An 11,482-nucleotide genomic window follows, 5' to 3' on the forward strand; every position below is an offset into this window, starting at 1 on the left:
CTTCCATCCTGGAAGCCCATCAGTAGCACCCAGTTGATTTAACAGGCTAACACCTGTCATTGTGACCTTAGTTGTTTCCTTCTAAGAAGAACAAGACCCTTTCTGATGCCACATGACTTTGGGGACATAATCTCTGTATGGGGGCTTTTCCTACAGTATTTCTTGAAGATGGTTGAGGAACACCCCGGAAATGGGTTAACAGGTTACCTGGTGAGTGGGTGCATTCCTTCTAGAAGAAAGAACAAATTACCGGAAAATGCCCCTTTGTGTGTGGTGGGAAGAAGCCTTTAGGACGTGCATTTAGGGAGGACTGGAGATGCAGGCTGACAGGGAGGCAGCTATAAACAGATTGAGGGAGAGACAACGGACTTAAGGGAAAACATCTGCCTGCTGCATCTGACATCCAAAAGCTGCATCTGTGGCCTAGGATCAGGCTTGTAATGCTTGAAAAAGGAATGTGAAGGGGCCCAGCACGGGCTCTGAAAGTTTCTTTTTTTTCCTCAAGATTTTCTCTTTGCTTTGCCCAGAATGCTGCCAGGGGCTGATGGAAGAAACTCATATGGGCCTGTTTCCTGAAGCCGAAGTAGCATTCCTTAGCAGCTAACTTTTGAACGATTGATTTAAAAGACATTTTTACCTGTATTGTTCTAGGCACACTAATCAGAGGAGCCCACTTTCTTGGCTTAAATGAACCCTCTGGAAATCTCAGGATGGACTCTTCAAAGATCTCGCATTTCAAGGAGAAGTTTTTGGTATTAAAGAAGCTGGAAACCAGAAGAAAGAAACAGATCATGTTCTCATGGAGCCTCAGAGGAGATTAAGAGCATCTCTCTCTCAATAAGATTGAACTTCACATTTGTCACATATGTCCCATGATTTCTGCATTCTTTTTTTTTTTTTCTCTTCGGTCATTAGTTTGTGTCCTGTGGGCACAGCCCAAGAGGCCGATTCAGAGGAAATAAAGATCAGGTGTTCTGCAAACGTATGCCAGGTTCTCGGAGTGGAAGCAAAAAGGATCCTGAGTAATGAGTTCTGCTCTTCACTCGTGGGCCTCACCTCTGCCGCACACACAACCTTCCCAGCCGGTTGCTGGTTCATTTATACTTCGTGGTTGGTGACTTTTCCCATGGGGAACATCACCTGGACTATTGTAACTGAGATGGAGGAAGTTGTCCTAAGTATTGTAAACAGCCTCATTGGACATGTCACAGTCCTCCCTAGCTTTATACTTCCCTCTCAGTGTCTACTCCACACGATCCCCCTCTGAACTCCTGTCTTGATTCTTTCTTATACATCTAACCCTCTAACCCCCAGCCAAGATGGCAAAAAGACTCCTGTGTCCCATGGCCACACGGGATATAAGCAGTTCGAAATTTTATGAAATATGAATGAAATCTGTGTAAATAATATCACTTCAGGTGCATGATGCTCTTGGCTGGAACTCTGTTCTGCATAATGGTGAGAATGGCCTCCGTGTTTTGTAGCAGGGAGGAGCAGGGGTTGTTGCAGTGAGGAGTGACTGATAAGAAGGCAAGGCTTAGAAGAGTAGGAAATGGAATAAACAGAGGAGAGAAACCGGAGATGGTTGTGCACTAGTGTGTTAAAAGCAGCAGAGGACGGTCCCTTGCTCTTTGTGCTCAGAATCTATGGCGTATTCATTTTCTACTCTCTAACACAGGCTCGTGATAGATTCTCAACATTTGTTGGAATAAATTAGGCCACTGTATGTCCTCCGTTTTCCACATTTTTCCTCAATACTATATATATATATATCTTAGCCCTGTGTTTAAAAAGGACAAGTCATATTAAAGTCAGATAATTTGCCTCGAGTCACATAGGTTGGATGTGGTAGATTTGAACTCAGGTCTTTTGAACCCCCAAGGGTACCTTCTGTTTGTAGTCAGTGTTTCCTATTCTGTTTGCAAGTCTGTAGTTTCTCTTAAGGCACAGAATCCTTCTGATGTTTTGATCCTGGTCCAGGTGCTGAGAAGAGGCTTGGAAAGGCTCAAACCATTTTTTTTCTTTCTTACAAGAAATCTCTAGAACTATTTCATGATACCCTGGGGATGACGGACACAGTTTCAAGATCCACACCTTAGAGTAGCTCACCTCAAAAAATGTCTGTGGGTGCTCATTTGTATGTTGTTTGCTGTGTATTTCCTCATGCCTCGAAAACAACTGGTTGAATTTTTCCAAGTCAAGCAGTCATCCTTCCAACTTTGTATCCTTAGAGTTCCCACCACAGTTCAGATCCAGCTCCTTTTGAAAGAATTGTATTTTACACAAAGGTAGCTGGACAGTGAGGGAAAGAAGAAGGGTGGGCTGGACACTCTCAAACCAGGTCAGGGTGGTCAGGCTGGGCTGGGACATCTTGTTTTCCTCAAATTCTCGTAGCTGCCCTTTACTTCTGTGTGTGTTTGCTGGGCTTTTGAAATTCTGTTGTGCTCTTTGTAGCTGGATGTTTTCCAGAGGGTCATCAAGAAAAAGGAGGATGTATCTTCTGCATTAATAACCTTTGGCAGGAAAATGAGACCAAATGATCTAGTAGAGAGTGGGAATGGGGGGGGGGGTGCGTTTATGCCCCCTTTCCAGGAAAGTGTCAAGTTCACCATGCCCCAGCACCAGACTCTTCACTCAGTAACTCTGAGATCTTATATCAAGTTTACTCAATAATAATGAGGTCAGTGGCAAAACTACTACCCCATTTTTGAGGGATAAGAATTGTTCTTAGCATGATAAACAAAATAAGGGACCATGAAGTATACTTGGAGTAGCAGCTAATTTCTGTATGTACTTTCCTGGTTGTTTGTTTGTTTGTTTTTTAAGTGGATTCATTAATGTGAAGTTCCAAAACAACTCTTAAATATTTACATTTTCTGCACTTTATCTAATTATTGATAATCACAGGGAACATATGAAAATTTAGAGAATATACTAAGGTTTATGGCAAAGATAAACACTGTAGATCAGGGATCCAAAATCATGCCCTGTAGACCAAATGTGGTTTGCCACTTATTTTTGTAAATAAAGTTTTATTGGAACACAGCCATGCCCATTTGTTTATGAATTGTCTGTGGCTATTTTCCTATAATAGGAGCAGAGTTGAGTAATTATGATAGAGACCATATATCTTAAAATATTTACTATCTGGCCCTTTACTGAAAAAGTTTTCCAACCCCTGCCGTAGACATCTCTATGATACTTATTTACTCATTGATTTTGTGAACACTAACTATGTTACAGACACTCTGGGGAAATATAAAGATGAAAAAAACAGTCCTAAATGTTCACAAACTTATAATGTAACAGAGACATGTACTCTAATAGTCACCTGACCAGGTGGACTGCAACATGTACTACGGATGAAAAATAATTAAATTGCTGTGTGGTTCAAAGACGGTGAAGGCTCCCAACAAAGGGAAGGAATTGGGACCAGCAAGAGGATATCGCTTTCATAACTGTGGCTCACAGCTATTTCCCAATGGGAACTTCATGAGAAGTAAGAGTCATTTCCTTCATGGAATTTTATAAATTGTAGTATCCAAAAGGTGGAAGTGATTTAGGATATTACTTAGCGTCCATATTTCTTTACCTGGAAGCATATTTCCCCTGTAGTTATGGGGAAATCATATTTCTAGAAAATTTTTAAAGATTTGAAGGAAGTCTTCCATCTTTAGGGTGGGAAGACAGAAGAAATTCTTTTTCCTTTTTTACTAACCATTCACTGACGAAAGGAATATGAAATGGTATGGGCCTTAAAGAAGGGGTCTTGACAGGAGACCTCTCAAAGGTCAGCTGGACTAAAAACAAGGTAAAATTATAGAACCCAGCCCTGAATACGCATGACTCATGACAGTTCTCTTTCCTCTCCACAATGCCACAGGGTACAAGCGGACATGGAGCTTTTGGTAAAAGCTCAGGTCAAATGCCACCACACCCTGGGAAGATTGCGTGCAGGAGTTTTCCTGAACCTGCCCACGATAAATGCCTGCCTCTTCGTTTCTGTCTTGAGGGCAGGATTCATGCCTTTTTGATTTTTATATCGCCACTAGTGCCTACCCCATTATTTGTGTTTTCCAAATATCTATTGGTTTAACATGAATTGAACGCAGACCTACACTGTGCATTCAAAAGCTAAGTGGCTGGTTTTGGTTAAGGACCCAAGAATTTCAGGTTAGTCTACAAATGAAACAAGGGAGACTCTTTCCATTCTGCTTCCATCAGAGGAGCAGAATTGTTGGTGAAATTCAGACCACCCATTCTCTATACTCGTAATGATAAAGATACTGGAGAGAACGCAGCTTCGTTGTGTTTGGGAGTATGACCCCTTGACGTTTCCCCCACAGAAAGCTTAGCATTTTGACTGATAGACCCTGTTTGCTGTGAAAGTGACTCAAAGAAAAATAATATTGGACCCCTAACAGGTCATTTTAAGCTTAGGAAGCACCAAGCCCGAATCTTTCGTATTGCCTCCCTCTAAGTAGGAGAGCCCCCGGAGCTGGCCACCTGACCGCAGTGTCCCCTGGGGCCCTGGCCTCCCCTTTCCGTGAAGCCCAAACCATCCTGTCTCCGAGTGGTTCCCACTGCTGGCTTTCACCATAGCCCGGGGCCAGGAGCCAGGGGAGTGCCCTGGATAGAGACTATAAGGGGGAGACAGGGTCCTGATGGTCACCTGACTTGTCCCCTTCACCTCCGTTAGCCTGGAGGGGGCTATCCAGCCCTCGTGTATGAAGAACACGCTGTAGGGGATTTTCTGACAAAGATATACAGTCACTGTGTGCACTCTCAAGGGCTGCATTCTCCTAAAACCATCTAAATAAACAGACGCTGCCACTCCTCCGAGCCCCACGGTGTATTTATGAATGGGATTGCTTCATCGTCATCGTCTTTTCATGTCGGTAGCTGGGAAGTCAGAAAGCATTACCTCTGAAACAGGGAAGAAAACATTGCGAATGCCTGCCTTTCCAGCCAGCTGTGGCCATAACCAGCAAACAGAATTACTTCACCCGTCGTCGTGGGCCCCCTCCCTGTGGGATCTTTCCTGAGTTTCTGATTTATAATGCTCACTTTTGAAGGCCTAGAAATGCGTAGGTGAGATTAAATTACTGATTATCCTGAAGCCCTGTTTTCACCGGAGCCTTTCTGGACGGCCGCTGACTCCGTCCCGTTGCAAGCATTCGGTGGCATGAATCCACTCGGTTTCTGCCCACATCACTGCATTCCTGGGATGCCTTTACAGGCCTTCGCAAGATCATCTGACAGCCGCCTGTGGGGTCAATGAACTTTATACATAATTAAACATTCGCAGTTAGGAGAATTCACTTTTTTTTTTCCTCCCTGAGAAGCAGAGAAAGTGTACATGCTCTGTGGCCCTCCGTGTACTACGTAGAAGTTCTGGGGCGCGATCGGGCTAGTTTCACATGATTTAATGCTGAACTGAGGAAGAAAGTGATTGCATCTTCTACCGGGCCTCACAGAACGGTCACCACCCACACTGTTTATTCAGACTCGGCTCTTGGCCATTGGGGTTTAAGCCAGAAGAAAGGGAAAAAAAAAAATCCAACCCTGGAATGAGCGCTTTTGAAACTCTGTATTCTTCGTGAAATAGGGCCAACGATTCTTTTAAAAATCTATTTAAAATCAATTACTAGGCTCCTATTTTCATTTATAACGGATTGTTAGCAACAGCTAATTTTCTCCGTTTCCATCCGGCTTTGGGGTTGAGGCTGGAATTGGTATCATCGCTCTGTTTTGCCTGGGTATCTGATGCTACCACCAAACTATGTGCGGGTAATTGGGCAACTCTGACCTTTGACCAGCTTTCCATAAAATAACAAGGAAAGGTGTGAGGAGGCAAGGAATTGCATGAAAACAAGCCTGCGGGCTGGCAGTAAGTGTTAAGAAGATCTGCAGGAGGCATATATAATAATGAGTAGGGGAAGGCAGGAGGCCAGACCGGGGGCCTGGAAGGAGGGCCGATCAGACACCAGGTCCTTCTGTCTCTAGGCGGGATTGCAAAAAAATCGTCTCTGATATGTGAGGTTGTATCTGGTTTCTAAAGATCTCTAGAGGAGATTCTGGAACCTCCCTTGGTTACCCACCCTACGATTTGGCAGTTCCTACAGCCAGGAAATTCTTTCTTATTTCCAGCTTAAAATGTGCGTGTAGTGCTGCTTCAGGGGCCGAGTTGTTGGTCGGACACGCCCCCCCCCCCCCCCCCCCCCGCCCCACCTCCCTGCAGCGTGTGTGACTGCGGCGTTGGAATGGGGCATATTCCTTGCTGCTTAGTTAAAGCTACAGTCATGTGACCTCCATACCTAACAGTTCCCAGACTCTGGGAGTGGGGACGCGCTGGGGACCAGGGCGGAGGAGGCGTGTTTATTGACTTCCAGACACCAAGTACTATTCCTGGGCATTTGGTGTATGTCACCAGAGGGAAAGAACATAGCTGGGGCATGTCCAGGACTGAGCCTCAAAACCATGTGCAAATATTAAATGCAGAAGCTCTCTTTCAGATTTTAAAAGAAAGGGGAAAACAAATCCTGAAAAAACAGGGGAAGTAGATTCTAGAATTTCACTGGCCTCGAGATGGCAGTCCACCTTCTCAGTTTGAAATAAGAAGAGCTGAAAGGCAGAGCATGTAAGGGACCAATGCCGGACCGGATCTCAAGGCTTGCGTCCCAACTGCAGCATCCTGTTTGCCCAGGGTGCTGTGCTCTGAGGGCGAAGTGACCAGAACCGAGGTCACTTCTCACTTCCTCCTCCTCAGCAGGTGCACAGTGAATGGTCAGCCTCTCCACGAAAGAATTACGGATTCATTGAAAAGCTGTCAGATGACCGGGGCAGCCTCTCTTCTTCCCTTTTTATCAAGTTATGTCATTGCCCTTCCTGAGGCTGCTGTTTGTTCCAGAAGGGAAGAGGTTGTCTTCTCCTTCAGCTGCCTTCCCTACCCTAAATTGCGCCATGTTCCAGTTCCCTGTGTTACATAAATTACTGAATGAGTGGCGTGAGTGTTTCAGTGTGATGCCCAGGGGGCTCCGAGCCCTCTGATGGTGAACCATGTGCCTACCTGCCCACTCCTCCCTCGCTTTCATCATCAGTCCATAATAGTAACACTTGCCTGACTGGCTGAGAGGGCTCCTAGGAAAAGTGATTATTTCTGTTGGTATCTTTAAAATGTGCAGAACACGGTATTTTTTATTATGAACAGGAAATATGGAGAATAAGATAGCAAATGCCTGTGTGTTGTCATTTTGTCCTATCTTCATGCCATATGTGCTTTAGATCTTCCTACCTACCTGTAAAAAAGAGACGGAGATAAAGCACTTCCCAGTCTCATTTCCCTTCTCCCTTCAAAGCTTCAATTTAAATTTGATGCTTATTATTACCATGAGCGATTGCATCTTTTACACATACGTATCCATAGACAGTATGTATATTTTTAAATGTTTTTAAACTTTAAGTGATACCATTGGGTTTGTGTTCTGCATTATACACACAAGATTAATCTGTTGAGAAAGATGTACCCCTACCTCATCCATGTTCTATGCTGCATAGTATTCAATCAAAAGAAGAACATTAAAATTGTTTCTAACTTTTAAAATGCCCTTTTGAGGGATATTATAGTTGTTCTAACTTTGTGACATCACAGACAATGCTACAACATGCATGTGTGCTTTGCACGCATGTGAAAGAGTTTCTCTTGGGTGTGTGTGTGTGTGTGTGTGTGTTTACCATATTTTAAGAAGATTTTTTTATAGAGGTGCCTGGCTGACTCAGTTGGTAGAGCATGTGACTTTTGACCTTGGGGTTGTGAGTTGGAGCCCCACATTGGGTGTAGAGATTACTTAAAAATAAAATCTTTTTTAAAAAAGATTTTATTTACTTATTTGAGAGACAGAGCATGAGCTGGGAGGGGCAGAGGGAAAGGGAGAAGCAGGCTTCCCACTGAACAGGGAGCCCAGGGCAGGGCTCCATCCCAGGACCCTGAGCCATCCAGGTGCCCCAAAATAAAATCTTAAAAAAAAAAAAAAGTATTTTGTTTTTTGTTTTTTTATAGCAAATGTTACAGTTAGTCTCTTTCTACCTCACCCTGATCTCATCCCTTCTCAAAGGTATAAATGCAGATGTGCAGTTTCTGGGTCTGAGGGCAGAAACGTCATCAACTTTGGTAGACGTTGCCAGATTGCTCTCCAGCAATGTGGGAGGGTTCTCCTTGCTCTGTGTCATCTTCAACTTGGCATCATCAGGCTTTTATGTGTTGCTTATCTGATAGATTGTAAAGGTATCTTGCTGTGGTATTGGTTTATACTTCTCTGATTCCTGGTGAGGTTCTGCTTTTCATTGGTGATTGGTTTTTTTTTTTCTACATATTTCTACATATTGCCACGTTGTAGACTTTGATCATTTTTTTTTGTAGTGGATTGTTTTTTTATCCTGGATATAAAAAAGAAATTCCAGTACAGTTAACATATCGTGTTATATTGGTTTCAGGTATATAGTATAGTGATTCAACACTCCTATACATTACTCAGTGCTCATCATCGTAAGTGTACTCTTTACTCCCCTTCATTTGTTTCCCCCATCTTCCCACTCACCTCTCCTCTCCTCTCCTCAATCTGTTCTCTGTAGTCAGGAGTCTCTTTTTTGGTTTGTCTCTTTTTTTCTTTGTTCATTTTTTTTGTTTCTTAAATTCCACACATGAGTGAAACCACATGGTATTTGCCTTCCTCTGACTGACTTATTTCATTTAGCATTATACTGTCTAGATCCACCCATGTTGTTGCAAGTGGCAAGATTTCATTCTTTATTTATGGCTGAGTGATATTCCATTGTGTAGAATATGTATATATTTACACACACATACACACACACACACACACCACATCTTCTTTATCCATTCACCTATCGATTGGCATGTGCTTCCATAATTTGGCTATGGTAAATAATGCACTAAACATAAGGGTGCATATATCTTCTTGAATTAGTGTTTTCATATTCTCTGGGTAAATACCCAGTAGTGGAATTACTGGATTATGTGGTAATTCTTTTTTTAATTTTTTGAGGAGCCTCCATACTGTTTTCCACAGTGACTGCAGCAGTTCACATCCCCACCAATGGTGCACAAGAGTTCCTTTTTTTCCCACATCCTTGTCAACGCTTGTTTCTTGTGTTTTTTGACCTTAGCCATTCTGACAGGTGTGAGGGGTTATCTCATTGTGGTTCTGATTTGCGTTTTCCTGACAGTGAGTGATGTTGAGCTTCTTTTCATGGGTCTGTTGGCCATCTGTATGTCTTCCTTGGAAAAATGTCTGTTCATGTCTCCTGCCCATTTTTAAATCACATTGTTTGTTTTTTTGGTGTCGAGTTGTGTAAGTTCTTTATATATGTTGGATACTAACCCTTTTTTGGATATGTTATTTGTAAATATCTTCTCCCATTCTGTAGGTTACCTTTTAGTTTTGTTGATTGTTTTGTTTGCTCTGCAGAAGCCTTTTATTTTGATGTTGTCCCAACTGGATTTTATTTTTTTTTAATCTTCTATCTCTCAGTCTGTTTCTTGTCTTTTAAGCTTTGTCTTTTGGTGTCTTTTGTCACAGGAGTTTTAAAATCAAATTCATCACCACTTTTTCCTGTCTTTTTTTTTCCCCCATTATATCATTCCCTAGCCTGAGATTATAAAAATAGTGACTGTATTTTTTTCTAAACATTTTAAAGTTAACTATAATTCCCTTGGAACTCATTTGTGGATATAGTGTGAATCTGAGTCTATTTTTTTCCCATATGAATAACCAGTTGTCCCAAACCATCTATTAAATAGTTCAGCCCTTTCCCACAGTCTTATAATGCTACCTCTGTCTCATCCCAAGTTCTGATACATGGAGAGACTCTCTCTATTGCATTGGTGTAGTTACCTATATCTGCCCCAATCCTAATGTATCTGAATTATAAGGCTTTAATTAGTGTCTTAATATCTAGTAGGATAAGTGCCCACCTTATACTTCTTCAATATTGTTTTGGCTATTTTCTTACCTTAACTCTTCTATGTGAATTTTTAAAACAGCTAAAAATGTCCATGTAAATGCTTTCTGGGATTTTAATATGAATTACATTAAATTTATGTATTAACTTAAATGGAATTAATATTGATGTTGAATCTTCAACTTTCTGAGTGTGATATATATCTCTGTTTATTTAGGTCTTATGACTTTCAGTGATGTTTGATAATTTGCTCTGATTTATCCTAGGTTTGTCATAGTCTATTGCTATTGCTAATGGAATCTTTTAAAAATTACATTTTCTAATTGATCGTTGCTGATAAGGATGTCATGAGTGTTTGTATATTAATCTTGTCTTCGGTGTTCTTGCCAGACTCTCTTATTACTTATAATTGTTTGTAGTTTCTTTTGGATTCTCTTATGTAGACAGTCTTATCATCTGCAAATAATGCTTCTTTTGTTTCTCCATTTCTAATTCTTATTTCTCTTACTCCTTGTTCTTGCTTTATTGCATCAGCTCTGTATCTCACACAATGATGAATGGAGGGGTGCTGGAGAAAGCATATTTGTCTAGTTTCTGACTTTAAAGGAAATGTGTCCCTAAAGTTTGTTGTAGGTTCTTCATAGAAACTATTTCTTAAACTTCCTTCTCTTCTTGGTTGGCTAGGTATTACATTGCATTTTAAAATTGTGAAGGGGTGTTAAATTTCATTAAGCACTTTTCTGCATCTGTTGACATGATTATATAGTTTTTCCTTTTTAATCTGTAAGCGTGCTGAATGACATTAGCCAATGTTAAATCTTCCTTGAGCTTCTAGGATAAACCCTACTAGATCATCACAAATACACACACACGCACATCACACATTAATCATGTGATAAATATGATTTATGTGATACATCATATATGTCAGATTAAAAACATATTTTTAAAGAAATAGTACATATTTATACACACACCACACTGCTGGATATGTTTGCCGATATTTTATTTAGGATTTTTGCACTGATATTTTGAACTGAGATTGACTTGCTGCTTTCCTTTTTTGTACTGTCAGTCTATTTCTAAGATCCAGCTCTAGACTGAACTTATAAAAATACATTCAGAAGCATTTGCTGTTTCTCTATTTTTTGTGTGTCAATTTTGGTAACATATTTTTCTAGGAGATTTTTTATTTCATCTGTTTTTAGATTTATTGCTTTAAGGCAGAGAACAGAATTCTCATACGTAAAAGAATAATTACTGTATTCAGTTATGGGTTTTGTTATGCTTAATTGTGTTTATTTCTGCCTTCTTTCATTTCTCTTACTCATTTTTGTTGAATATCTGCCTATCTTATTAGTCTTTTCAAAAAGTCAACCTTTGTTTTCTCCCTACTCTATATTGTTTCTTTGTTTTTACTTTATTGATTTGTTGTTATTACTACTGTTGCCTTCCTACTACTTTATCTATTTGTGGAAAAAGCATTTTCTTCCATTTTCTT

The 11,482-nt window shown here is 41.0% G+C and overlaps 1 protein-coding gene and 1 pseudogene across 4 annotated transcripts in view; both read left to right on the top strand.

The window, feature by feature from the left end:
* Positions 1-11,482, top strand: part of BCL2 (BCL2 apoptosis regulator) — a 168,740-nt gene that overhangs the window by 67,418 nt on the left and 89,840 nt on the right. The window contains exon 3 of one of the 4 annotated variants that reach the window (XM_048218483.2): positions 652-8,033. The exons of the other annotated variants lie outside the window; for them this stretch is intronic. Within the exon in view, the coding sequence (XP_048074440.1) occupies positions 652-660 (9 nt within the window). The 3' untranslated portion in view covers positions 661-8,033. Of the gene's footprint in view, positions 1-651; positions 8,034-11,482 lie in introns of those variants that run through there. 4 annotated transcript variants of the gene reach the window in all.
* Positions 6,964-11,482, top strand: part of LOC113253177 (proteasome activator complex subunit 1-like) — a 30,714-nt pseudogene continuing 26,195 nt past the window's right edge.

This window comes from Ursus arctos, unplaced genomic scaffold, assembly GCF_023065955.2.
Source record: "Ursus arctos isolate Adak ecotype North America unplaced genomic scaffold, UrsArc2.0 scaffold_17, whole genome shotgun sequence".
Taxonomy (NCBI): Eukaryota; Metazoa; Chordata; class Mammalia; order Carnivora; family Ursidae; genus Ursus; species Ursus arctos.